This window comes from Mizuhopecten yessoensis, unplaced genomic scaffold (genome assembly GCF_002113885.1).
Source record: "Mizuhopecten yessoensis strain PY_sf001 unplaced genomic scaffold, ASM211388v2 scaffold6779, whole genome shotgun sequence".
NCBI lineage: Eukaryota > Metazoa > Mollusca > Bivalvia > Pectinida > Pectinidae > Mizuhopecten > Mizuhopecten yessoensis.
This window is the reverse complement of record NW_018406720.1, coordinates 894,860-921,225: the sequence shown is the minus strand read 5'-3', so window position 1 is coordinate 921,225 and position 26,366 is coordinate 894,860. Positions and strand designations below refer to the sequence as shown.

Here is a 26,366-nt window from a genome sequence, read left to right as displayed (position 1 = left end):
ACCTTTCTTCATTTATTATCATGTACCTGTAATAGTATCAAATATTAGTCATTTATAAGGCCACTAGTTTGTTAGAAAGATGAGAGAGATTTATAGAAGTACACCGTACTTATTTCCTCATCATGTTTGCTTATCTGATTTGTACTATTCATGCCATGTATTTCATTACTTAAGACAGTTTAAACCAACCAGTTAGTCCTACAACTTTCATTTGACTCACCTGTATTGACCTTTTGTGTATAGAATCCACCCCATCGAGCACAATGCCTATGTTTATATTGTCGGCAGCAGTGTGTCAGCCAGCTGTGTCATAGAGTAAACTTACTTATATTTGGTATAATTATATCGATGATAAGTTATACTTACCTCTATAAAGGAGTCGGCAGTATTACTCATTGTTCTCCTCCCTTTTATGGAAATTATTCTCCGAACAAGATTAAAATTCAACAGATTTCTCAGAAGAGGTGACACATTGCTATAAATGGCGCGGTGGGACCATTTGGATTCAGACTCTCACAAGAGCAATTAATGTGAGGACATAACAGGGATACCAGGTTACTGAACGGCACGTAAAGCTGCGGATAAAAAGAAACAAAGTAACATTTGATGTCTACATATCTATATAGCACCACCTATTTGATACCAAATTATTGTCGTGGTTTAAATTATATATAGTTACTATTGTAATATGCGCGAATATCGCATCAGTGTCATTGTGTGTGTGTTTATTCCCGGTAACGTTATAATAAGGGGACACAGCAAAAGAAACAACAGTAAGACCATGTTTTCCTTTCAAATATTCAATAAAAACACAGTTTAGTTCATTAATTTTTTTCCGGCAAATGCGATATACCTTTACCTTTCTCCGATAAATAATTTCAGTTTCTTCTTGTGATGCAGGTAAACAGAGTAGTAAATAAACCAGAAATCATGTCTACATTGGTAGACGTTATTGCTCCTGTTGTCATTGACAACGGAAGTGGAATGTGCAAGGCATGATTTGCTGTAGATGATGCGCCACGTGCAGTTTTTCCTGCCATTACGGGTCGACCACGTTATGAGGTTAGTGATAACCTTATCCAATCGTTCTACACCAATTACTTTCCAAAACGATACAAGCATGAGGAAGTATATGAAGTTTTTTTTACAAAGCTTGATCCTAACTGAATCAAGACCATAATAACTACAGAAGTATATTGTGTTTTGACAGCTGAGATGGAAATTATCCGTGACATTAAGGAGAAAATGTTCTACGTGGCTCTAGACTTTGACAGAGAAATGACATCAGCATCTACGTCTTCGAAAGTCGTACGAACTACCAGACGGTAGAGTTGTCACCATTGGCAACGAAATGTTTCGGTGTCCGGAGGTTCTATTCCAACCAGCTCTCATAGGTAATGGTTGCCTTTGTTATACTGTTAAATATTATACATTTAAAGTTAAATATGGATTTCCTTTCGAATCAATCGTTCAATCCAACATCAATAATCAACACCGTCATATGTCTATAGGAATGGAAGTTAACGGAATCCACGAGCATCTGCAAAACTCGGTCATGGCTTGTGATATCGACATCTGACGAGAGCTCTACAGCAAAACAAAACGACTGTAACCCTGATATAATGGTAACTAAGAATAGTTGTAAGAGGTTTCGAGGAATAAGCGTATCATTTAAAGGTTGTTGTTATTTATCAACGTTATTTCTGACAATTCAATAAATTCCTGATAAAAAGGCGAGTTCCTAGTTTTAACTTGATGGTGTAATACAGCCATGTTCTGGACAGTGACGTCACAGGAGTGTGGATCTACTTTATATAGTCCTAACCAAGTATTCAATCCTTTCGAGCGTACATCTTTTCGAGAGAAATATAATAAAACAGAAAGCTTTGTAATAATTTTATTATCAACAAAATATAAAATATAAAGAAACATTTAATAAAAAACGAGTAAAAAGTACATCCTTTCGTATGTATCCAACACAATCTAGGAATCTAATGTACATTAACATAAACATATATATAAATAATATCATAACATACTCGTGAACACGTTTAACGTGAATTGAATGTATTATGAGCTTTTACAAATGTGGCAAACTTTATACACCGTTAATGAACTTATATAAAACTTTAAAAAGCATCGTAATTTTTTCACTCTTTCTTGAGTTGAACACGGTACAAAACAAAACTGTACCTTATTAAACAAACCAACTTACGTCAATCAGAAATAGCTTAGTTTAACAACAGATGCAACAGTTTCAACACAATTTCGTTTTTCAACGATAATTATACACACATCATGTAAATGTTGATGATTCTATTCAACACAATATTTGTAAATAATCATTTTTGTACCTATCCTGATGCCAATATATCGCGCAGCAGATTCCATTGTCAGTTTACATAGCACCAGATTCAATGTTCAATAAATCATGGAATAATACCAGTGAATCACGTTCATTATCCAATTTGCAGTATATCACAGATATTAAAAGAGTATTGATGGCATCTTTCCATGTTAAGTCTAGAAACATTTCCTGTGAACAATTCCTGGTCCACATTCATCATATTCCTGTTTTGAGATCCACATCTGTTGGAATGTAGATAGAGATCCCAGGATAGATCCACCGATCCACACGGAATACTTTCTCTCCGGAGGTGCGATCACCTTAACTTTCATGTTGTTTGGTACGATTCCATCCAGTTCTTTCTTAAACCGGTCAGCCATACCTGAATCAGAGGAAAGACAAATATTATCTAACTTATAAGATATAACTGAATATGCAGTGAAGTTGAATTAAGTTTTTGAAATATTGAATATTGCAGATGCTTTCTCTCAAATAACAAAACTTCCATTGTTGTTATATACTTTGAAGTTAATGTAGTGTCACATACTGGAACCATCAAATACAATACCGTCGCCAGATATTCCACTTCCATATTAATAATACAAGAACTAATAACGAAATGAAGATATCGTTAAATTTTGTTGTTGTTAATAGCAATGTAAATATTGTTACATACCTGGAAACATAGTACTTCCGCCGGACATGACGACATTGCTGTAGAGATCTCGTCGGATGTCGATACCAAAAGCCATGACTGAGTTGTGTAGTTGTTCGTGAACTCCACTGGATTCCATTCCTGACAACAAAAGATCGTCAGGTAATAGTTGTTTGTTTAATCGATGAATTTGAAACCAACGAAGAATGCTTGATTTCGTTTCAATGATTCATATTAAACATAATAAAAAAAAGCCGCTTACCTATTAACCCTGGTTGGAAGAGAACCTCTGGACACCGAAACCTTTCGTTGCCAATGGTGACAATTCCACCATCCGGTAGTTCATACGATTTCTCTACTGTAGAAGACGTTGATGCTGACGTCATCTCACTCTCAAAGTCGAGAGCGACGTAAGACATCGTCTCCTTCATATCTCGAACAATCTCCATTTCAGCTGCAATGACAAAATACCCTTTTGTATGATAATTGCTTTAAATCTGTTTTGAAATTTGTTTTGCTTGTTATTTCGTAAGATGTTTCAATTTTCGATAACGTTAAATCCTTAATCATAATAAATAATAATAATGATGTAAAAGAAATAAAATAATGAAGAATAATTTGAATGACTTACATGAGGTTGTAAAGTTGTATCCTCTCTCGTGGAGGATCCTTTGGAGGTAAGCTGTGAGGTCACGACCTGCCAGGTCAACACGTTTGATGGCGTGAGGGAGAGAGTAGCCCTCGTATATAGGTACAACGTGTGACACGCCATCCCCGGCATCAAACACGATGCCCGTGGTCCGTCCGGAGGCGTACAAAGACAGCACAGCCTGTATCGCCACGTAGAAGGCGGGCGTGTTAAATGTCTCAAACATGATCTACAAAAGAAATGATTGAGAGTTATATGACAAAATGCAATGATTGAAAACAATATGATGTAAACATTTCCTTATTGGAAATATGACTTTTGTTAGATGCATCCATCGTTTGGTTTCGTTTTGTAATATTTTAACGCTGTGGTTTATTTATTTCTATTTTTTCCTATTTCTTTTTTTCCACTTATTTACCTGTATCATTTTTGCTCTATTTTTCAATAATTTACCTGTATCATTTTTTCTCTGTTGGCCTTAGGATTTATTGGCGCCTCGGTCAACATGACCGGATGTTCCTCGGGAGCCACACGAAGCTCGTTATAGAAGCTGTGGTGCCAGATCTTCTCCATGTCGTCCCAGTTGGTGACGATGCCGTGTTCCACTGGATACTTTAGAGACAGAATCCCACGTTTGTTCTGAGCCTCGTCTCCGACATAACATTCTTTGCCGCCCATACCAACCATAACCGCCTATTGAGTAATCAGATTTTTTCAAACGTAAAAGTAAAGAAAATCGTGTTTGTCAAACAATATAATTAAATAATATCGTACAGTGTATCAGCTAGAGAGTGTACGTATTTACAGTAGGATGTAAATCTTAAATAAAAAAAGCATTTGATTGTTGGGTTATGAAAAGGAACATTTATCTGCTTGAGTCAGAAACATTTGCAAGCAAATTATGATCGTTATTCTTCTGTTGTATGTTTTTATTATGAAATGTATAACGGTACAGGTATATCCTAGTTTTCCACTCACATCATAACGTGGTCGTCCCGTAATGGCGGGAAAAACTGCACGTGGCGCATCATCTCCGGCAAAACCCGCCTTACACATTCCACTTCCGTTGTCAATGACAACAGCGGCGACATCTTCTTCAAATGTACACATAATTCCTGGTATCTTATTATTCCAGACTTTTTTCTGTTATCCTACAATAGATGAAACTAACATTAGTTTTCCGTAAGATTTACAATATTATATCACGTGCCAGAAAAGGTTCGACTATCTAATGAATTAATCTTATCGACGAGGATTTACAATTCGACAAACTAGTTTATTTGTTTTAAAATAGAAATTGTTTATATATTTACGTTTTTACGTGAAAGAGAAAATTAAGCAACACATTCAATCCTGAATAACGACAAGGAAAAACAACACATTCGGAACCCATACCATATTAACGTAAAAAACGAAACAACAGGAATGAAGGAAATAACAGATAAAAAGGAAAATATCATGAATGTTTTCTGTTTGAATAAAATAAATATGTAGCATGTGGTTAGTAATTGTCCTTGTTAAGCTTATTACAGTTACCATCAACATTGGGAAACGAGAAGCAAAATATACATTTTAAAATTTGAATAGATGAATAGAATTTTGAAAATCCCTTAGTACGTGTTGATTATTATATTACAGAAAACACCCACAATATGTTTGAAGATAAAAATAACTACAACAATTCTTACCTTTCTTAGTCTCAGCTTCTCACTGTGTGTCTTCTAGAAAGGTTGCTATCCCTGTTGTTTAAAACATGTTGCTCAATCGTCTATAAATTAGGAGGTGTACTTCTGTGTCTCTCTTGTCGGATCTGTGGTCGATTCTGAATCCCGATGGTCTCACAGCGTACTATATAGTAGTGTATCGCTACTTCTGAGAAATCTGACCAACTTCTAATCTAGTTCGGTAAATAGTTTTTATATAAGGTATATAAACAATTAGTAATACTGTCGATATATCTATATGTGTTACCTGTCATCGACCTAATAACGACATAAACAGTATGACTAACCTGAACGACACACTACGGCCGACAGTCTAAAAATAGACATTATAGGGTGTATTCCGACTACAGGTAAGCACAGGTGAGTCAATTGAACGTTCTATTTATAAAACGTCTATTTCTGTCTATAAGGAACATATGTACATCAAAATTGTTAATTATCTTTTAATTCAATAAAGTTGCTACACGAAAACTTTGATTGGAATTTTATTTATGTTTTCGCATAAAACATAAAAATACATCTGAGCCAGCTGATTTTGGGTGGTTTCCTGAAGTTTCCAGGTTAAATTTGCTTTGACTGTGGTGGTATAATTATATATTTGCCTTGTTTGAAACGCAAAACCTGAATTAAATGCAGCTTGATTGACATGAGATAAATAATCTAAAATATTGTATTTAATTACGGAACAAAACTTGCAAAGTATCACAGACATACAAACAGGCAGGTTAACAAATACCGTCACGGAGGACATAACCCTGCCAGCTATACTTTAAATATTTTTTGAAGAAGATGCATACAATAACATTTAAATCGGAGTTTAGGTAACACATTTGTGAGATAGCTATGAATGAAATCACTTCAGTGTAGGATACTTCTGCTATAATAAAAGCATGTTTCATTCATATAGAGTTACAGCTCGTAAACTATGTGTACTGTTATGATAATTGTTTTACCATGAAACATAATATCTTACAAATTAATCTAAACCAATGGGAAGTTTTGTTTTACACTACACTAAAAATTATTGATAAGGATAAGTCACTCATCATACAGAATAATTTATGATGTTATACCTAAAATCAACTCAATGGAATTAAAGCCAGATGAATAACATCGGTATTACGATGAGGTATCACGCAATCCATCGAGCTCGTTTAACATACTTGTTATATCTTTTAGAGAGCAGAATATACGATCTGGTAGGCGTCTAGAGTAACCACTAGTAACTGTTTTGACAAATGGCAAATTTTATGTTGCTCATATTCTAATAAAAAAGGCTTTAGACACTCTAAAAAAAATTTCCCACTGAACATAAAAAGAAAAACATCTCTCTCTCTCTCTCTCTCTCTCTCTCTCTCTCTCTCTCTCTCTCTCTCTCTCTCTCTCTCTCTCGGTCTTTTTTTTTGCGGGAGAGGGGCAGCATTGAAATACATATAGATATTTAATTACAAACGTCAACTGTTTGGGAGAACAGAATTCAACACAGAAATAAAGAGTGAATATTAGAATAACTTATCTGTGCCAACTTTTTATATGTATATCTGCATTTATTACAATGAAATATACCACCAGTTAGCTACTGTATCGGTTTGACATTTTCCTTATAGACCGACACAGAAGTTTTATAAATAGAACGTTCCACGTTCACCTGTGCTTACTTGTCGTCGGAATACACCCAATCGTGTATAATGTCTATTTTTAGACTGTCGGCCGTATTGTGTTTGTCAGGTGAGTCATATAGATATTTTGTTTATGTTTCATAAGTCGATGGTAATATCTACATATTGATAATTCGACAGTATTACTAATATTTTATCTACCTTATATGGAATATATTCACCGAACTAGATTAGAAGTTGGTCAGATTTCTCAGAAGTAGCGATACACTACTATATAGTACGCTGTGAGACCATGGGGACTCAGAATCGACCACAGATCCGACAGGACACACTGAAGTACAACTCCTATTCCAGAGAGGTCAGAGCGACAAGATTTAAACTACAGTTATAGCAACATTACTAGAAAGCAAACGAAGAGAAAAGTTGATATAAAGAAAAAGCAAGGTAAGAACTGATGTACTTTTTCAACGTTATTACCAGTCTATTATCGAAGTATGTTCAAAAACCCATATACGATATCGATTAAGCCATCACGAAAGCTTTCTTTTATTAATATTACAGAACTTTGTTATAAATATACAACTTCTTATTGGTAACAATGACGAAGAGAAATGTTTCGACTGTTTTGTTTTCCTTGTCGGTATTAAGTTCCGGGCGTGAGTATTTTCCTCTATTTTTGCATTTAACGTAAACCATTCAATAAAGCATATGTTTTTTTCTCAATAAATCAGCTTCAAATTGTAGATCCTTGTCGATAAGCTTTAATCATACAATCTTTGCTCAAATTTTACTGTCAGACGTGATATAATATTTTAGATCATTCGCCGAACTAATATGTCTATTTCTTTATTTAAGGATAATAAAGAACATTTGGAATACTACAATACCAGAAATTATGTCTACATATGAAGAAGAGATCGCCGCTGTTGTCATTGACAACGGAAGTGGAATGTGTAAGGCGGGATTTGCCGGAGATGATGCGCCACGTGCAGTTTTCCCCGCCATTACAGGACGACCTCGTTATGATGTGAGTGGTTAACTAAAATCTACCATTATATACAAAATAACATATTATGATAACAAACAGCAGAGTTAAATATCCAGTATAATTTGTTTGCAAATATTTCTGACTCTTCCAAAGTTCCTTTTCATTACACGCCCATAAGTGCATTATTGTTTCTAGATCTACATCAAAAACAAAATATCAGTTTTAAGGAAATGTGTGTTGATATCTTAATGTACACTCCCTTCATGTGCCATGTACGATTTTTCTTTAATAATATGTTTCACAAATACAAAAATTGTTTCCTCAACAGTTGGTCATGGCTGGTATGGGTGGAAAAGACTGTTATGTTGGAGACGAGGCTCAGAACAAACGTGGGATTCTGTCTCTAAAGTACCCGGTGGAACACGGCATCGTCACCAACTGGGACGACATGGAGAAGATCTGGCACCACACTTTCTACAACGAGCTCCGTGTGGCTCCCGAAGAACATCCGGTCATGTTGACAGAGGCGCCACTAAATCCTAAGGCCAACAGAGAAAAAATGATACAGGTACATATAAATACAAATAGTTTTTTACCAAAGCGTGAAAAAATAACAAAAACGAAAATGAAAAACAAAACGAAACGGAATGATGTATGCATCTAACAGAAGTCATATTTCCATCAAAGACAGGAAATCCATCTTTCATATTGCTCTCAATCATATCTTTTGTAGATAATGTTCGAGACATTTAACACGCCCGCCTTCTACGTGGCGATACAGGCTGTGCTGTCTCTGTACGCCTCCGGACGGACCACGGGCATCGTGTTTGATGCCGGGGATGGCGTGTCACACGTGGTACCTATCTACGAGGGCTACGCCCTCCCTCACGCCATCAAACGCGTGGACCTGGCAGGCCGTGACCTCACAGCATACCTCCAAAGGATCCTACGCGAGAGAGGTTACAACTTCAAAACTTCTTGTAAGTCAGAATTTAATTAATAATAAATATTTTCAATTATTGACATATTCAAGCAAAAGAAATTGTCTTCCATTATCAAAACACTATCGGGCCTTCATTTTAGGATTCGATTTTACGGAAATGTTTTTTCATTGCAGCTGAAATGGAGATTGTCCGTGATATGAAGGAGAAGATGTCATACGTGGCTCTCGACTTTGAGAGTGAAATGACGTCAGCATCAACGTCTTCTACAGTAGAGAAGTCGTATGAACTACCGGATGGTGGAATTGTCACCATTGGCAACGAACGATTTCGATGTCCGGAAGTTCTTTTCCAACCAGGGTTTATAGGTAAGCAACTCTTTGTTTTTCATTGTTATTTTTAATATGAATTATTTAAGCGAGTTGAAGGCCCTTTGATTTTGAATTCATCGATTAAACAAACAGCCATTACCTAGCCACCTTTTGTTGTCAGGAATGGAATCTAATGGAGTCGTCGAGCAACTACACAACTCAGTCATGGCTTGTGATATCGACATCCGACGAGAGCTCTACAGCAATGTCGTCATGTCCGGCGGAAGTACTATGTTTCCAGGTATGTAACAATATTTACATTGCTATTAACAACAACAAAATTTAACGATATCTTCATTTCGGTCCTACTTCTATCGTTATTCATTAGGAAGTGAAGGATGTACTGACGGTATTATATTTGATAGGTTCAATATGTGACACTTCATTAACCTCAATGTGTTTTATAAAAAAATAATTCAACTTCACTGCATATTCAGTTATATCTTATCAGTTAGATAATATGTCTTTCCTGTGATTCAGGTATGGCTGACCGGTTTAAGAAAGAACTGGATGGAATCGTACCAAACAACATGAAAGTCAAGGTGATCGCACCTCCGGAGAGAAAGTATTCCGTGTGGATTGGTGGATCTATCCTGGGATCTCTATCTACATTCCAACAGATGTGGATCTCAAAACAGGAATATGATGAATGTGGACCAGGAATTGTTCACAGGAAGTGTTTCTAGACTTGACTTGGAGATGGCGATTAAGATGATATCAACGTGTCTTGTATGTCTGTGATATTCTGACAATGGAATCTTACCCGTGATATGCTGACAATAGTGTCTGGTTCCTGATATTCTGACAATGGAATCTTGTCCCCGATTTTGTGCCAAGATTTTGTGCCAACAGTGTTTGGTTCCTGATATTCTGTCAATATCTGGTCCCTGATACGCTGACAATGGTATCTGGTCCCTGGTACTCTGTCAATGGTATCTGGTCCCTGATATTCTTACAATAGTGCCTGGTTCCTGATATTCTGACAATTGTGCCTGGTTACTGATATTCTGACAATAGTGCCTGGTTCCTGATTTCTGACAATGGAATGTAGTACCTGATATTCCTACAATGGAATTTAGTTCCTGATATTCTGACATTGGAATCTGGTTCCTGATATTCTGACAATGTAATATAGTCCCTAATAGATTGAACATGTGGTCTAGTCCGTAATTTACATAAGGTAGAATATGGTCTGTGATAAACTGGCAATGAAATCTGGACCAAAATATAACTTGCCAGTGTCAGCCTCTGGCGGGTTTATATTGTGTATGGTTTTCGTTTGAAACTTTAATCTTAAATCCTGTGAAAGCGATTGAATATACTGCCTAAACTACATTATGATTGTCATATTTACAGAAACATAATTTTTGAACGTTTTAAAGGTTGGTTCTCACCTATTTTCGACGGTATTGCAATATGTATTAGATATAACGTATAACTGTTATCAAGGAATTTCTGAACTTGCATAGCACTTAATATAGTTTAGTGTAACCTCTAGTACTTACCATGCCGTTTATAATGCTTATTCGATTAATAATAAAATAACGTGTAGTTGTAGCCGTTTAAACCGAGACCAGTATAATTTATAGATCAACCTTTTGCATCTCGATAATTTAATTGCATTTCAACATTTTTAGCATGTCAATAATGCTTAAAATTAACAGAAACGTTGGAATATATCTTTATGTTATCATTATTGTTAAAAATTGATTGTTCCGTTTATAAATAAATTTCATATTCACAAACTGCTTGATTCACATCCACATTCGACACAGTTCAGTGACAATGATATGTTAGGATGTATATCAATGTCCCATATTTTGTATTCGTGAATCGTTTAATCATACCTCATACTTGAAATTACTTTGTGATAATTAAGTTCATTTTTATATTACATATTTATATGCTATTGATTATTTATTTATTTATCTATTTTGTATGTTGGAAACTTAAATTACCTCAATAATTTTGGTGTTTTCTTTTTTATGTTTTGTTTATATTTTAGATAAGCGTATATATAAACTCATGATGTATTATATTTATAATGACACACATGTATATACAATTAAGTTTGTTAAATATAATTTGCTGATAATAAAGTTATTACAGTTATTACGAAGTGTATGATGTTATCACTAATGACTGTTTTGTAGATAACTTGAATTCAGTATTGCGACAATTATGTTCAGACACCGCCATATAAATCTAGGTCAAAGCCAAATAAAAGCACGTCCTCAAAATGAGAACCGGGATAGTGACATAAAAACATGGCTAACATTAATGAGGATAATAACAAAAATTAACCTTTACATCACAAAAGGAAATAAATACTTCCAATTGAAATAATGCCTATAAAACAAATATCTGATCTGAAAACATTTGTCGGAAAGTGCAGGTCATCAGTTCCTGTGATATTATAAAATGTAACTCATTGTACATTGGCCATTTTTTTATGTCTTTTTAGTTCTTCTTTTTGTCGCGTCGTCTTCATTTCAAATTCTTTCTGTCCAAGAGGAAAGTCGATACTATGAGGTAGATATATTCATCATTTTTATTAATCAAAAGTAGCTTTTTATATAGCTTGTAACGTCATTTCTGAAAATTCGATGACTTCCAAATGGAATATCCCTTGTGATACACTGGCAATCGAATATTCTCTGTGAAATACTTACAACAGAATCTCCCCTGTGATAAACTGACAACAGAATCTCCCCTGTGATATACTGACAACAGAATCTCCCCTGTGATATACTGACAACATAATCTCCCCTGTGATATACTAACGATCGAATATTCTTTGTGACATGCCCATAATGGAATCTCCCCTGTGATATACTGACAACAGAATCTCCCCTGTGATATACTAACGATCGAACATTCTTTGTGACATGCCCACAATGAAATCCCCCCTGTGATATACTGACAACAGAATCTCCCCTGTGATTTACTGACAACAGAGTCTCCCCTGTGATATACTGACAACAGAATCTCCCCTGTGATATACTAACGATCGAATATTCTTTGTGACATGCCCACAATGAAATCTCCCCTGTGATATACTGACAACAGAATCTCCCCTGTGATTTACTGACAACAGAGTCTCCCCTGTGATATACTGACGATCGAATATTCTTTGTGATATGCCCACAATGGAATATCCCCTGTGATATAATGACGATCGAATATTTTTTGTGATATACTGACAACAGAATCTCCCCTGTGTTATACTGACGATCGAATATTCTTTGTGATATGCCCACAATGGAATCTCCCCTGTGATATACTGAGGATCGAATATTCTTTGTGATATGCCCACAATGGAATCTCCCCTGTGATATACTGACAATGAAATGTCCACTTATGATAGACTGACAATGGAATGTCCTCTGTGATATACTGACAATGGACAGTCCCCTGTGATATACTGACAATGGACAGTCCCCTGTGATATACTGACGATCGAATATTCTTTGTGATATGCCCACAGTGGAATCTCCCCTGTGATATACTGACGATCGAATATTCTTTGTGATAGGCCCACAATGGAATGTCCCCTGTGATATACTGACAATGGACAGTCCCCTGTGATATACAGACAATGGACAGTCCCCTGTGATATACTGACAATAGAAAGTCCCCCTGTAATATACTGACAGTGGAAACTTTTCTGTGATATCCTGACAAAGGTATCTTCTCTGTGATATACTGACAATGGAATCTAACATGTTATATACTGATGATGGAATCTCCGTGATATACTGACAATGGACAGTCCCCTGTGATATACTGACAATAGAAAGTCCCCCTGTAATATACTGACAGTGGAAACTTTTCTGTTATATCCTGACAAAGATATCTTCTCTGTGATATACTGACAATGGAATCTAACATGTTATATACTGATGATGGAATCTCCGTGATATACTGACAATGGGATCTTGTCTGTGATAAACTGATGACAGGAATTGTTCCGCGATTCTTTGTTTCTAGTCTTGTTATGGAGATTGTGGTTAAGATGACATCAATACTCTTTGTATAACTTTGATATAATAATAAAAGAATCCGTGATATATACTGACAATTGGATTCTGGTATGTGATATACTGACAATAGGATATGGTCTGTGATATATTGACACTGGGATCTGGTCCGCTGTGAACTGAAAGTGGAATCGTTTTGGTCGTACGCTGACATGGCAGTGAAATGTAGTCTATGACATACTGATATGGGTGGGAACTTTATGATATTTTTTGACAATGGCATATTTATTATCCAAGGTATGCTGAAAAAAAAAAATTAATCATAAATATTTTGTATGGAATTATCACCGCATTTCAGGTTTTGTGTATATGTATCACTCAAAGTCGATTTTGTGTAGCATATACTTCCGACAGAGATATATAGCAACTTCTTAGATGTTTTGTATTCATTGTTAATAATATTAAAGTGTACAATGCTTACTACATGTTTCATGTATTATTTCGCATTAATGTTGATAGTGTTTTTAAATTAAACTCAAGGAATTTTCGTTGATATAAAGGAAAGGATGTTTCAGTAAGTTTGATGTTTTATTTTATATATCTTTATATCATCCGTTTTGTAACAAATAAAATTATTACAAAGCTACAATCGTCTTCAAATATGTTTTGACAATATGTATAAATTTACACATGACAAGGGACTAAATACTTTGCTATTGTGTCTATAGTATCTCTTGGTATGTGTACGATGTTAGTTGTTAAGGGGCAACAACTACCATTATATCTTCTGCTTTAAAACTTTAAACAGTAATACGCTTATTGTCGTGTATTTACAGTTGACTTAATCCATCCTCATTGGGGAATAAAATATAGTCAAAAGGTGTGTTATGTGAAATGAAGTTATAATTAGTAGGGCAATATTTCTCATTTCTCGTTAATTTCATTATATACACTTTAAAAAATCTAAGTGCCGTCAGCATCTATCAGAATTATGCATATTCATAGGATTAAACTAATGAAAATAAAATACCATTAACACATGATATTACTCGTTGTATAATACTTTTACCTCAACAGGTAAATTACAAATATTTGCTTGATGCTTTATTAAAAACAATAGTTTGATCTGATGTATAAGTAGGCTTTTTATACATGTAATTTTCATATGTTTTCAATTAGTTTTTATTTCCTTTTCATTACATTGTTTGGATCCTTGGAAAGCAGTTTTGAGTGGTTATATTTCCCACAGGAGGAGGTTTATTTTTTTATTTTATAATGATCAAATATGATATTTCAACCATACCTTTGTAGACAAAAGCTATACAAGGATATCAAATCGGCAACAAACTGGCAATTTGAACTGGATTTTGGGCAAAATATCGAAAAGAGGCTGTTGACGTTGAGATTGCAAAAATACAGTCGAAATTGTTCCGAATCTGCTTAATCATTAAAACCGGTCATGGAAATTGTCCGTCAGCAGTCGAAATCTGCATTGTGTTAAGCGAAATCATGATATTCAAAGCAAGTCCTTTAATACCAAATCAACTGTGACGTGTAAGCACCCTCAAGAAAGTGAAAATGCATGACCGGAAAATAGAAATATTCTCGCTTATCATACAGCATAGAAGTAGACCTTCCTGTTAGATAGGTAGTAAATATAGACTGAGGAAAGTGGCTGATTTAAAAAAAAGTCTGTGGTGTCATTCATTTCATTTTCTGTCAGGTATACACGATCGGCGTGGTCAATCAATGTCTTGTTATTTAAGCACAGCACATCGTCTATTTATTTGAAAATTAAAGTTAAAGGATTTGTCTAGGTTCTTGTTACCAGTCCGTGGTGTAACGTCTTCAATAATTCAACCTCATACTAACTCAAGTCCACCATTATATGGTCATATTTAATTACGATAAGAATGTTGCCAGTTGAAAAACAATGTCACTGCACTCAACAAAGACATTTTCATCTTGAATTTTATCCAGCCCTTGTCGTGTTTTTCAAAAAATTATATGCTCCAAATAAGTGCACGCCTGTCTTGGAAAAGAAACCTTTCATAATAAAATAACAAGAGATTGTTTATTTTTTGGTATGAGGTAAGGCAATGTAATGGGTGGAAGAATCAAATGATCTGATAAAAGAAGAATTCTTTGGAAAAGGATGCTTAAGAATGATCACAACATTTTCTGAGTTATGCAACACCCGCACACTATTAATTCCACTTTTGGAGTAAAAAGTGAATTACAAAACGACTGTAACCCTGATATAATGGTAACTAAGAATGGTAGTAAGAGGTTTCGAGGAAGAAACGTTCCATTTAAAGGTTGTTGTTATTTGTCAACGTTATTTCTGACAATTCAATAAATTGCTAATAAAAAGCCGAGTTCCTGGTTTTAACTTTCCTATCCTTTTTAACTTACTTTAACTCTATCGTTCTATTCATCCATGTTTTGTTATTTCACGTGGCGGTAATAATTTTAAATGGTTCGAATTTTGTAATTTATATATATGAACATTATTTAGTCCGCACCGATTAGAGATATGAAAGTGATCATTATACATTGCAATCAATTAATTAAGAAGTAGTCAATGCATATCGGGTTTTTTTTATCCTATGACTATTTTACACATGATAATCCAAATTGGTTTTCGATCTAAGGTATCTAGAACCATTCAGACTAGATTTTCTTGAACGGAAATAAATCGGAACACATTCTAAAAGCATATTAAGCACAAAATTATAATACTATCAATAAAAACTAAAATTAGACATATAAAATAGTAATGTGTAATAATTAAATTTCTCGGAAAGACAAAATTATTTGTGTGAATTTTCCAGACAATGTAAAATTACGTAATATATAAAAAGCGAACCAGATTAATTATTTGCACATTATGTGTTCATCAATAGATAATGATTGTATGAGGTTAAAGATGCATCTGATGCTGTAATACAGCCATGTTCTGGACAGTGACGTCACAGACAGGAGTGTGGATCTACTTTATATAGTCCTAACCAAGTATCCAATCCTTTCGACCATACATCTTTTCGAGAGAAATATAATAAAACAGAAAGCATTGTAACAATTTTATTATCAACAAAATATAAAATATAAAGACACATTTAATAAAAAAAACAAGTAAAAAGTACATCCTTTCGTATGTATCCAACAAAATCTAGGAATCTAATGTACATTATCATAAACATATATATAAATAATATCATAACATATCCGTGAACATGTTTAACGTGAATTGAATGTATTATGAGCTTTTACAAATGTGGCAAACTTTATACACCGTTAATGAACTTATATAAAACTTTAAAAAGCATCGTAATTTTTTCACTCTTTCTTGAGTTGAACACGGTACAAAACAAAACTGTACCTTATTAAACAAACCAACTTACGTCAATCAGAAATAGCTTAGTTTAACAACAGATGCAACAGTTTCAACACAATTTCGTTTTTCAACGATAATTATACACACATCATGTAAATGTTGATGATTCTATTCAACACAATATTTGTAAATAATAATTTTTGTACCTATCCTGATGCCAATATATCGCGCAGCAGATTCCATTGTCAGTTTACATAGCACCAGATTCAATGTTCAATAAATCATGGAATAATATCAGTGAATCACGTTCATTATCCAATTTGCAGTATATCACAGATATTAAAAGAGTATTGATGGTATCTTTCCATGTTAAGTCTAGAAACATTTCCTGTGAACAATTCCTGGTCCACATTCATCATATTCCTGTTTTGAGATCCACATCTGTTGGAATGTAGATAGAGATCCCAGGATAGATCCACCGATCCACACGGAATACTTTCTCTCCGGAGGTGCGATCACCTTAACTTTCATGTTGTTTGGTACGATTCCATCCAGTTCTTTCTTAAACCGGTCAGCCATACCTGAATCACAGGAAAGACAAATATTAACTTACTTATAAGATATAACTAAATATGCAGTGAAGTTGAATTAAGTTTTTGAAATATTGAATATTGCAGATGCTTTCTCTCAAATAAGAAAACTCCCATTGTTGTTATATACTTTGAAGTTAATGTAGTGTCACATACTGGACCCATTAAATACAATACCGTCGCCAAATATTCCACTTCCATATTAATAATACAAGAACTAGTAACGAAATGAAGATATCGTTAAATTTTGTTGTTGTTGATAGCAATGTAAATATTGTTACATACCTGGAAACATAGTACTTCCGCCGGACATGACGACATTGCTGTAGAGATCTCGTCGGATGTCGATATCACAAGCCATGACTGAGTTGTGTAGTTGTTCGTGAACTCCACTGGATTCCATTCCTGACAACAAAAGATCGTCAGGTAATAGTTGTTTGTTTAATCGATGAATTTGAAACCAACGAAGAATGCTTGATTTCGTTTCAATGATTCATATTAAACATAATAAAAAAAGCCGCTTACCTATTAACCCTGGTTGGAAGAGAACCTCTGGACACCGAAACCTTTCGTTGCCAATGGTGACAATTCCACCATCCGGTAGTTCATACGACTTCTCTACTGTAGAAGACGTTGATGCTGACGTCATTTCACTCTCAAAGTCGAGAGCGACGTAAGACATCTTCTCCTTCATATCTCGAACAATCTCCATTTCAGCTGCAATGACAAAATACACTTTTGTATGATAATCGCTTTAAATCTGTTTTGAAATTTGTTTTGCTTGTTATTTCGTATGATGTTTCAATTTTCGATAACACGTTAAATTCTTAATCATAGTAAATAATAATAATGTTGTAAAAGAAACAAAAAATATTGAAAATAATTCGAATGACTTACATGAGGTTGTGAAGTTGTATCCTCTCTCGTGGAGGATCCTTTGGAGGTAAGCTGTGAGGTCACGACCTGCCAGGTCAACACGTTTGATGGCGTGAGGGAGGGAGTAGCCCTCGTATATAGGTACAACGTGTGACACGCCATCCCCGGCATCAAACACGATGCCTGTGGTCCGTCCGGAGGCGTACAAAGACAGCACAGCCTGTATCGCCACGTAGAAGGCGGGCGTGTTAAATGTCTCAAACATGATCTACAAATGAAATGATTGAGAGTTATATGACAAAATGCAATGATTGAAAACAATATGATGTTAACATTTCCTTATTGAAAATATTACTGTTGAAAGATGCATACATCGTTTGGTTTCGTTTTATAATATTTTAACGCTGTGGTTTATTTATTTCTATTTTTTTCTATTTCTTTGTTTTCCCTTATTTACCTGTATCATTTTTGCTCTATTTTTCAATAATTTACCTGTATCATTTTTTCTCTGTTGGCCTTAGGATTTAGTGGCGCCTCTGTCAACATGACTGGGTGTTCCTCGGGAGCCACACGCAGCTCGTTATAGAAGGTGTGATGCCAGATCTTCTCCATGTCGTCCCAGTTGGTGACGATACCGTGTTCCACCGGGTAATTTAGAGACAGAATCCCACGTTTGTTTTGAGCCTCGTCTCCGACATAACACTCTTTGCCGCCCATACCAACCATAACCGCCTATTGAGTAATCAGATTTTTTCAAACGTAAAAGTAAAGAAAATCGTGTTTGTCAAACAATATAATTAAATAATATCGTACAGTGTATCAGCTAGAGAGTGTACGTATTTACATTAGGATGTAAATCTTAAATCAAAAAGGCATTTGATTGTTGTGTTATGAAAAGGAACATTTATCTGCTTGAGTCAGAAACATTTGCAAGCAAATTATGATCGTTATTCTACTGTTGTATGTTTTTATTATGAAATGTATAACGGTACATGTATGACCTAGATTACCACTCACATCATAACGAGGTCGTCCCGTAATGGCGGGGAAAACTGCACGTGGCGCATCATCTCCGGCAAAACCCGCCTTACACATTCCACTTCCGTTGTCAATGACAACAGCGGCGACATCCTCTTCAAATGTAGACATAATTCCTGGTATCTTATTATTCCAGACTTTTTTTTCTGTTATCCTACAATAGATAAAACTCACATTAGTTCTCTGAATAATTTACAATATTATGTATCGAGTCAGTCAGAAATGATTCGACTCTCTTATAAATAAATCGTATCGACGAGGATTTACATATCGATAAACTGGCATATGTGATTTAAGATTTAAAAATAGAAATTGATTTGATATTCATGTTATTTACGTGAAATAGAAAAATAACGACCACATTTGAAATTCAATTACAACTAAGAAATAAAACACGGTTGGAGCTCATATTAATGTAGTAAAAACAAACAACAGGAATAAAGGAAACAGAACAGGAAAAAATCATGAATGTTTTCTGTGATTGTGAAGCATATTACAGTCCGTCATCATTGTGAAACTAGCAATAACATCTACATTTATAAAATCTGAACAGGCGTGTAATAAAAGCTTCAAAAATATCATACACCTAATTCTGAACAACTCTCAGTACGGGTTGATAATTACATTACAGAAAACATGCACACAACTGTTTGATGGTAAAAACTACAACAACTCTTACCTTGCTTTTTTTGTCTCAGCTTTTCTCTGTGTGCCTTCTAGTAACGTTGCTATCCCTGTTGTTTAAAACTTGTCGCTCAATCGTCTCTGAAATAGAAGTGGTACTTCTGTGTCTTTCCTGTCGGATCTGTGGTCGATTCTGAATCCCGATGGTCTCACCGCGTACTATATAGTAGTGTATCGCTACTTCTGAGAAATCTGACCAACTTCTAATCTAGTTCGGTGAATAGTTTCCATATACGGTAGATAAACAATTAGTAATACTGTTGATTTATCTATTACTTGCTATCGACCTAATAACGACATAAACAGTATGACTAACCTGACCGACACACTACGGCCGACAGTCTAAAAATAGACATTATAGGGTGTATTCCGACTACAGGTAAGCACAGGTGAGACAATTGAACGTTCTATTTATAAAACGTCTATTTCTGTCTATAAGGAACATATGTACATCAGAATTGTTGATAATCTTTTAGTTCAATAAAGTTGCTACACACAAAGTTTAATTGGAGTTTTATTTATTTTTTAGCCTACTGAATATCCGTATACAAAATCGGTATCTCACATTTGTCCCTCATTTCCGTTCAGACACTTGTACCATCAATATTTTTTTCTGATAGTAAAACCCCTAAATAACATGAAAATACGCAATAGTGGTACCTTACATGTGCTCTTCATTTCAAAACAGATATGTTTTCATCACTATTTGAGTGGTTAAATATTGAAATAATTAATTCAGTGGAAAAAATATAAAATAAAAATACACCTGAGTCAGCTGATTTCGGGTGGTTTCCTAAAGTTTCCTGATTAAGAATGCTTTAACGGTGGTGGTATAACGTCCGTATCTATTAGCCTTGTTTTAAATGCAGGACCTGAATTAAATGCAGCTTGATTCACATCAGATAAATAATCTAAAATATTGTATTTAATTACGGAACCAAACCTGCAAAGTATCACAGACATACATACAGGTAGGTTTACAAATACCGTCACGGATGACATAACTCTGCCAGCGAAGCATACAAACATTAATATCTATCTACACTAATTTCGTTGTTAATGGGAAAAAAATCATTTAAATCGGAGTTAAGGAAACACATTTGTGAGATAGCTATGAATGAAATCAATTCAGTGTAGGATACTTCTGCTATAATAAAAAATATCTTTCATTCATATTGAGATACAGCTCGTAAACTATGTGTACTGTTATGATAATTGTTTTACCAAGAAACATGATATCTTACAAATTAATCTAAACCAATGGGAAGTTTTACACTACATTGAAAATTAATAAGGATAAGTCACTGATCATACAGAATAATTTATGATGTAATACCTAAAATCAACTCAACTCAATTAAAGCCAGATGAATAGCATTGGTATCACGATGAAGTATCCCGCAATCCATCGAGCTCGTTTAAACATACCTGTTATTTCTTTGAGAGAGCAGAATATACGATCTGGTAGCGTCTAGGGTAACCTATAGAAACTGTTTTGACAAAATGGCTAGTTTTGTGTTACTTATATTCTAGTAAATAAAGCTTTGCACACATTAAAAATATTTTCCCACTGAACTTAACAACTGAAAAACATCCGTCTCTCTGTCTCTCTCTCTCTCTCTCTCTCTCTCTCTCTCTCTCTCTCTCTCTCTCTCTCTCTCTCTCTCTCTCTCTCTCTCTCTCTCTCTCTCAGTTTTTTGTGGGGGAAGGGCAGCAATGAAATACATATAGATATTTAATTACAAACGTCAACTGTTTGGGAGAACAGAATTCAACACAGAACTAAAAAGTGAATATCAGAATAACTTATCGGTGGCAATGTTTTATATGTTTATCTGCATTCATTACAATGAAATATACCACCAGTTAGCTACTGTATCAGTCTGATACGGTAGCAACCGTATTTAGTTCAACAATTGTGTGTGTATACATGTTCCTTATAGACCGAAACAGAAGTTTTATAAATAGACCGTTCCATTGACTCACCTGTGCTTACCTGTCGTCGGAATACACCCAATCGTGTATAATGTCTATTTTTAGACTGTCGGCCGTAGTGTGTTAGTCAGGTGAGTCATATACTGTTTATGTTTCATAAGTCGATGGTAATATCTACATATAGATTATTCAACAGTATTACTAATTGTTTATCTACCTTATATGGAATATTCACCGAACTAGATTAAAGTTCGTTAGATTTCTCAGAAGTAACGATACACTACTATATAGTACGCTATGAGACCATGGGGACTCAGAATCAGCCACAGATCCGACAGGACACACAAAAAACTCCTATTCCAGAGAGGTCAGAGCGACAAGATTTAAACAACAGTTATAGCAACATTACTAGAAAGCAAACGAAGAGAAAAGTTGATATAAAGAAAAAGCAGGGTAAGAACTGATGTATGTTTTCAACGTTATTACCAGTCTATTATCGAAGTATGTTCAAAAATCCATATACAATATCGATTAAGCCATCACGAAAGCTTTCTTTTATTAATATTACAGAACTTTGTTATAACAATACAACTTCTTTTTGGTAACAATGACGAAGAGAACTGTTTCGACTGTTTTGTTTTCCTTGTCGGTATTGAGTTCCGGGGGTGAGGATTTTCCTCTATTTTTTGCATTTAACGTAAACCATTCAATAAAGCATATGTTTTTTCTCAAAAAAAACAGGTTCAAATTGTAGATACTTGTCCATCAGCTTTAATCATACAATCTTTGCTCAAATTTTACTGTCAGACGTGATATAATATTTTAGATCATTCGCCGAACTAATATGTTCATTTCTTTATTTAAGGATAATAAAGAACATTTGGAATACTACAATACCAGAGAGTATGTCTACATATGAAGAAGAGATCGCCGCTGTTGTCATTGACAACGGAAGTGGAATGTGTAAGGCGGGATTTGCCGGAGATGATGCGCCACGTGCAGTTTTCCCCGCCATTACAGGACGACCTCGTTATGATGTGAGTGGTTAACTAAAATCTACCATTATATACAAAATAACATGTTATAACAAACCGCAGAGTTAAATATCCAGTATAATTTGTTTGCAAATATTTCGGCCTCTTCCAAAGTTCCTCTTCATTACACAGCAATAAAGTGCAATATTGTTTCTAGATCTACATCAGACAAAATATCAGTTTTAAGGAAATGTGTGTTGATATTTTAATGTACACTCCCTTCATGTGCCATGTACGATTTTTCTTTAATTATATGTTTAACAAATACAAATATTGTTTCCTCAACAGTTGGTCATGGCTGGTATGGGTGGAAAAGACTGTTATGTCGGAGACGAGGCTCAGAACAAACGTGGAATTCTGTCTCTAAAGTATCCGGTGGAACACGGCATCGTCACAAACTGGGACGACATGGAGAAGATCTGGCACCACACTTTCTACAACGAGCTCCGTGTGGCTCCCGAAGAACATCCGGTCATGTTGACAGAGGCGCCACTAAATCCTAAGGCCAACAGAGAAAAAATGATACAGGTACATATTTGAATAAATAGAAATATATTTTTTACCAAAAACGAAAATGAAAAACAAAACGAAACGGAATGATGTATGTATCTGACAGAAGTCATATTTCCATCAAAGACAGGAAATCCATCTTTTATATTGCTCTCAATCATATCTTTTGTAGATTATGTTCGAGACATTTAACACGCCCGCCTTCTACGTGGCGATACAGGCTGTGCTGTCTCTGTACGCCTCCGGACGGACCACGGGGATCGTGTTTGATGCCGGAGATGGCGTGTCACACGTGGTACCTATCTACGAGGGCTACGCCCTCCCTCACGCCATCAAACGCGTGGACCTGGCAGGCCGTGACCTTACAGCATACCTCCAAAGGATCCTACGCGAGAGAGGTTACAACTTCAAAACTTCTTGTAAGTCAGAATTTAATTAATAATTAATATTTTCAATTATTGACATATTCAAGCAAAAGAAATTGTCTTCCGTTATCAAAACACTATCGGGCCTTCATTTAAGGATTCGATTTTACGGAAATGATTTTCCATTGCAGCTGAAATGGAGATTGTCCGTGATATGAAGGAGAAGATGTCCTACGTGGCTCTCGACTTTGAGAGTGAAATGACGTCAGCATCAACGTCTTCTACAGTAGAGAAGTCGTATGAACTACCGGATGGTGGAATTGTCACCATTGGCAACGAACGATTTCGGTGTCCGGAAGTTCTTTTCCAACCAGGGTTTATAGGTAAGCAACTATTTGGTTTTCATTGTTATTTTTAATATGAATTATTTAAGCGAGTGTAAGGCCCTTTGATTTTGAATTCATCGATTAAACAAACAGCCATTACCTATCCATCTTTTTTTGTCAGGAATGGAATCTAATGGAGTCCACGAGCTACTGCACAACTCAGTCATGGCTTGTGATATTGACATCCGACGGGATCTCTACAGCAATGTCGTCATGTCTGGCGGAAGTACTATGTTTCCAGGTATGTGACAATATGTACATTGCTATTAACAAGAAAAAAAAATTAACGATGAATTCATTTCGTTCCTACTTCTATCCTTATTCATTAGGAAGTGAAGGATGTACTTAAGGTATTATATTTGATGGGTTCAGTATGTGACACTTTATTGACCTCAATGTATTTTACAACAAAGACTATTTATTTGATAAGAGAAAGAAGCTGCAATGTTCAATTTTTCAGAAACTTAATTCAACTTCACTGCATATTTAGTTATATCTTGTCAGTAAGATAATATGTCTTTCCTGTGGTTCAGGTATGGCTGACCGGTTTAAGAAAGAACTGGATGGAATCGTACCAAGCAACATGAAAGTTAAGGTGATCGCACCTCCGGAAAGAAAGTATTCCGTGTGGATTGGTGGATCTATCCTGGGATCTCTATCTACATTCCAACAGATGTGGATCTCAAAACAGGAATATGATGAATGTGGACCAGGAATTGTTCACAGGAAGTGTTTCTAGACTTGACTTGGAGATGGCGATTAAGATGATATCAACGTGTCTTGTATATCAGTGATATTCTGACAATGGAATCTTGCCCGTGATAATGCTGACAATAGTGTCTGGTTCCTGATATTCTGACAATGGAATGTAGTCCCTGATACTCTGACAAAGTAACGTAGTACCTGATAGTCCTTCAATGGAATATTGTTCCTGATATTCTGACAATGGAATGTAGTCCCTACTAGACTGAACATGGGGTCTAGTCCGTAACTTACCGAAGGTAAAATATGGTCTAAGATAAACTGGCAATGAAATCGGGACCAAAATGTACCTTGTCAGGGACGGCCTCTGGCGATTTATATTTTGTTTGGTTTACCATTGAAACGTAATCTTAAATCTTCTGAGGTGCCAGTATGTAAAGTGTTTTTTTATCTCGTGTAAGATATGGATGTTAGATCGTTTTAAGGATTGGTTCTCACTCAATTGCGACAGTATTGCAATATTTATCAGATATAAAGTGTTACTGTTGTTACAGAACTTTTGAAATTGCTTAGCAACTAATTTAGGTTCATAAATGTGAATGTATTTAGTCTTAACTTCTGTCACTTTCCGTGCCATTTCTACTGCTCATTCGATTAACATCACATAATAAACGTTTAGTTGCAGATTTATAAATAGACTGTTAAAACGGAGACCAGTATAAGTTATAGATCAACCTTTTGCATCTCGATAACTTACATATCATCGGAACAGGCATTTGAAGTAGACTGAAATGCATTGTGATTGTGTCCTAAGATTATATTCTCCGTGAACTATAAATTTGTTTAAACGCATTTCAACATTTTAAGCATGTCAATAATGCTTACAATTAATAGAAAGTTGGACTATATATTTAGTATTTATGATAATCATTATTATTTAATATTGATTGTTCCTTTTATTAGAATTGTTTATTCACAAACAGCTTGATTCACATCACATCCATATTCGACTATATTCACTGACATTGATATGTTAGGATGTATGTCAATGTTCCATATTTCGTATGCGTGAATCGTTTAATCATACGTACCTCATACTTGAAATTATTTTGTGATTATAAAGTTCATTTTTATACTACATACTCATATGCTATTGATGATTTATTTATTTATTTTTAAATGTTTTGTTGATATGTTTTTTAAGTGTATATCTAAAGTCATGGTGTATAATATTTATAATGACACACAGGTATATAATTTGTTGATAATAAAGTTATTACATTTATTACTGAGTGTGTGATGATTTTTTTTTCTAGTATCGCACGGAAAAACTTTAATTTGGGGCATGGCATGATGAACAAGTTGTTTTTGAATTGCATCCAGGTGTATTCCTGCCCGACATTGTACTAGGAAAGAAACTGTCGAAGTATGCATTAACGTTGGCGTCGGACATGAAGAGTCATAGCCTCCCTGCTTATTACGTAAAGTTAAAACAATTTCAAACAGATAGTTTGCACAAACATGGTTAATTATTAAAAAAAGAGCATATGCTGCCGATCCTTTTTACGTTATTTAAGAGTGTTCCATCCAATTTCATTATAAATGATTTCATGACTAGTACCTCCTCGGAGACCAG

The 26,366-nt window shown here is 35.0% G+C and overlaps 2 protein-coding genes across 2 annotated transcripts; one reads left to right on the top strand and one right to left on the bottom strand.

Moving 5' to 3' along the window:
* Positions 1-1,884: 1,884 nt before the first annotated feature.
* Positions 1,885-19,957, bottom strand: LOC110452632 (actin, plasmodial isoform-like). The gene is made up of 10 exons (XM_021501267.1): positions 19,795-19,957; positions 19,095-19,269; positions 18,570-18,809; positions 18,099-18,345; positions 17,727-17,918; positions 17,544-17,606; positions 3,634-3,855; positions 3,265-3,456; positions 3,024-3,143; positions 1,885-2,729 (listed from the first exon to the last, which is right to left on the bottom strand). Exons 2-10 carry the CDS (start codon positions 19,224-19,226, stop codon positions 2,524-2,526), a joined length of 1,614 nt encoding a protein of 537 aa, XP_021356942.1. The 5' UTR covers positions 19,227-19,269; positions 19,795-19,957; the 3' UTR covers positions 1,885-2,523.
* Positions 7,316-25,967, top strand: LOC110452633 (actin-3, muscle-specific-like). The gene is made up of 10 exons (XM_021501268.1): positions 7,316-7,438; positions 7,850-8,021; positions 8,311-8,550; positions 8,716-8,962; positions 9,100-9,291; positions 9,416-9,478; positions 23,475-23,696; positions 23,834-24,025; positions 24,150-24,269; positions 24,562-25,967. Exons 2-10 carry the CDS (start codon positions 7,890-7,892, stop codon positions 24,765-24,767), a joined length of 1,614 nt encoding a protein of 537 aa, XP_021356943.1. The 5' UTR covers positions 7,316-7,438; positions 7,850-7,889; the 3' UTR covers positions 24,768-25,967.
* The last annotated feature ends 399 nt before the right edge of the window (positions 25,968-26,366 follow it).

Excerpts from the sequence above, each read along its gene's own strand:
- LOC110452632 (XM_021501267.1), bottom strand. The coding sequence starts at position 19,226 with ATGTCTACATTTGAAGAGGATGTCGCCGCTGTTGTCATTGACAACGGA. Across the intron at positions 18,810-19,094 it reads CGGGACGACCTCGTTATGAT|GCGGTTATGGTTGGTATGGG; the intron begins GTGAGTGGTAAT and ends ATTACTCAATAG. Across the intron at positions 17,919-18,098 it reads ATACAACTTCACAACCTCAT|CTGAAATGGAGATTGTTCGA; the intron begins GTAAGTCATTCG and ends TTGTCATTGCAG.
- LOC110452633 (XM_021501268.1), top strand. The coding sequence starts at position 7,890 with ATGTCTACATATGAAGAAGAGATCGCCGCTGTTGTCATTGACAACGGA. Across the intron at positions 8,551-8,715 it reads ACAGAGAAAAAATGATACAG|ATAATGTTCGAGACATTTAA; the intron begins GTACATATAAAT and ends TATCTTTTGTAG. Across the intron at positions 24,026-24,149 it reads TTTCCAACCAGGGTTTATAG|GAATGGAATCTAATGGAGTC; the intron begins GTAAGCAACTAT and ends TTTTTTTGTCAG.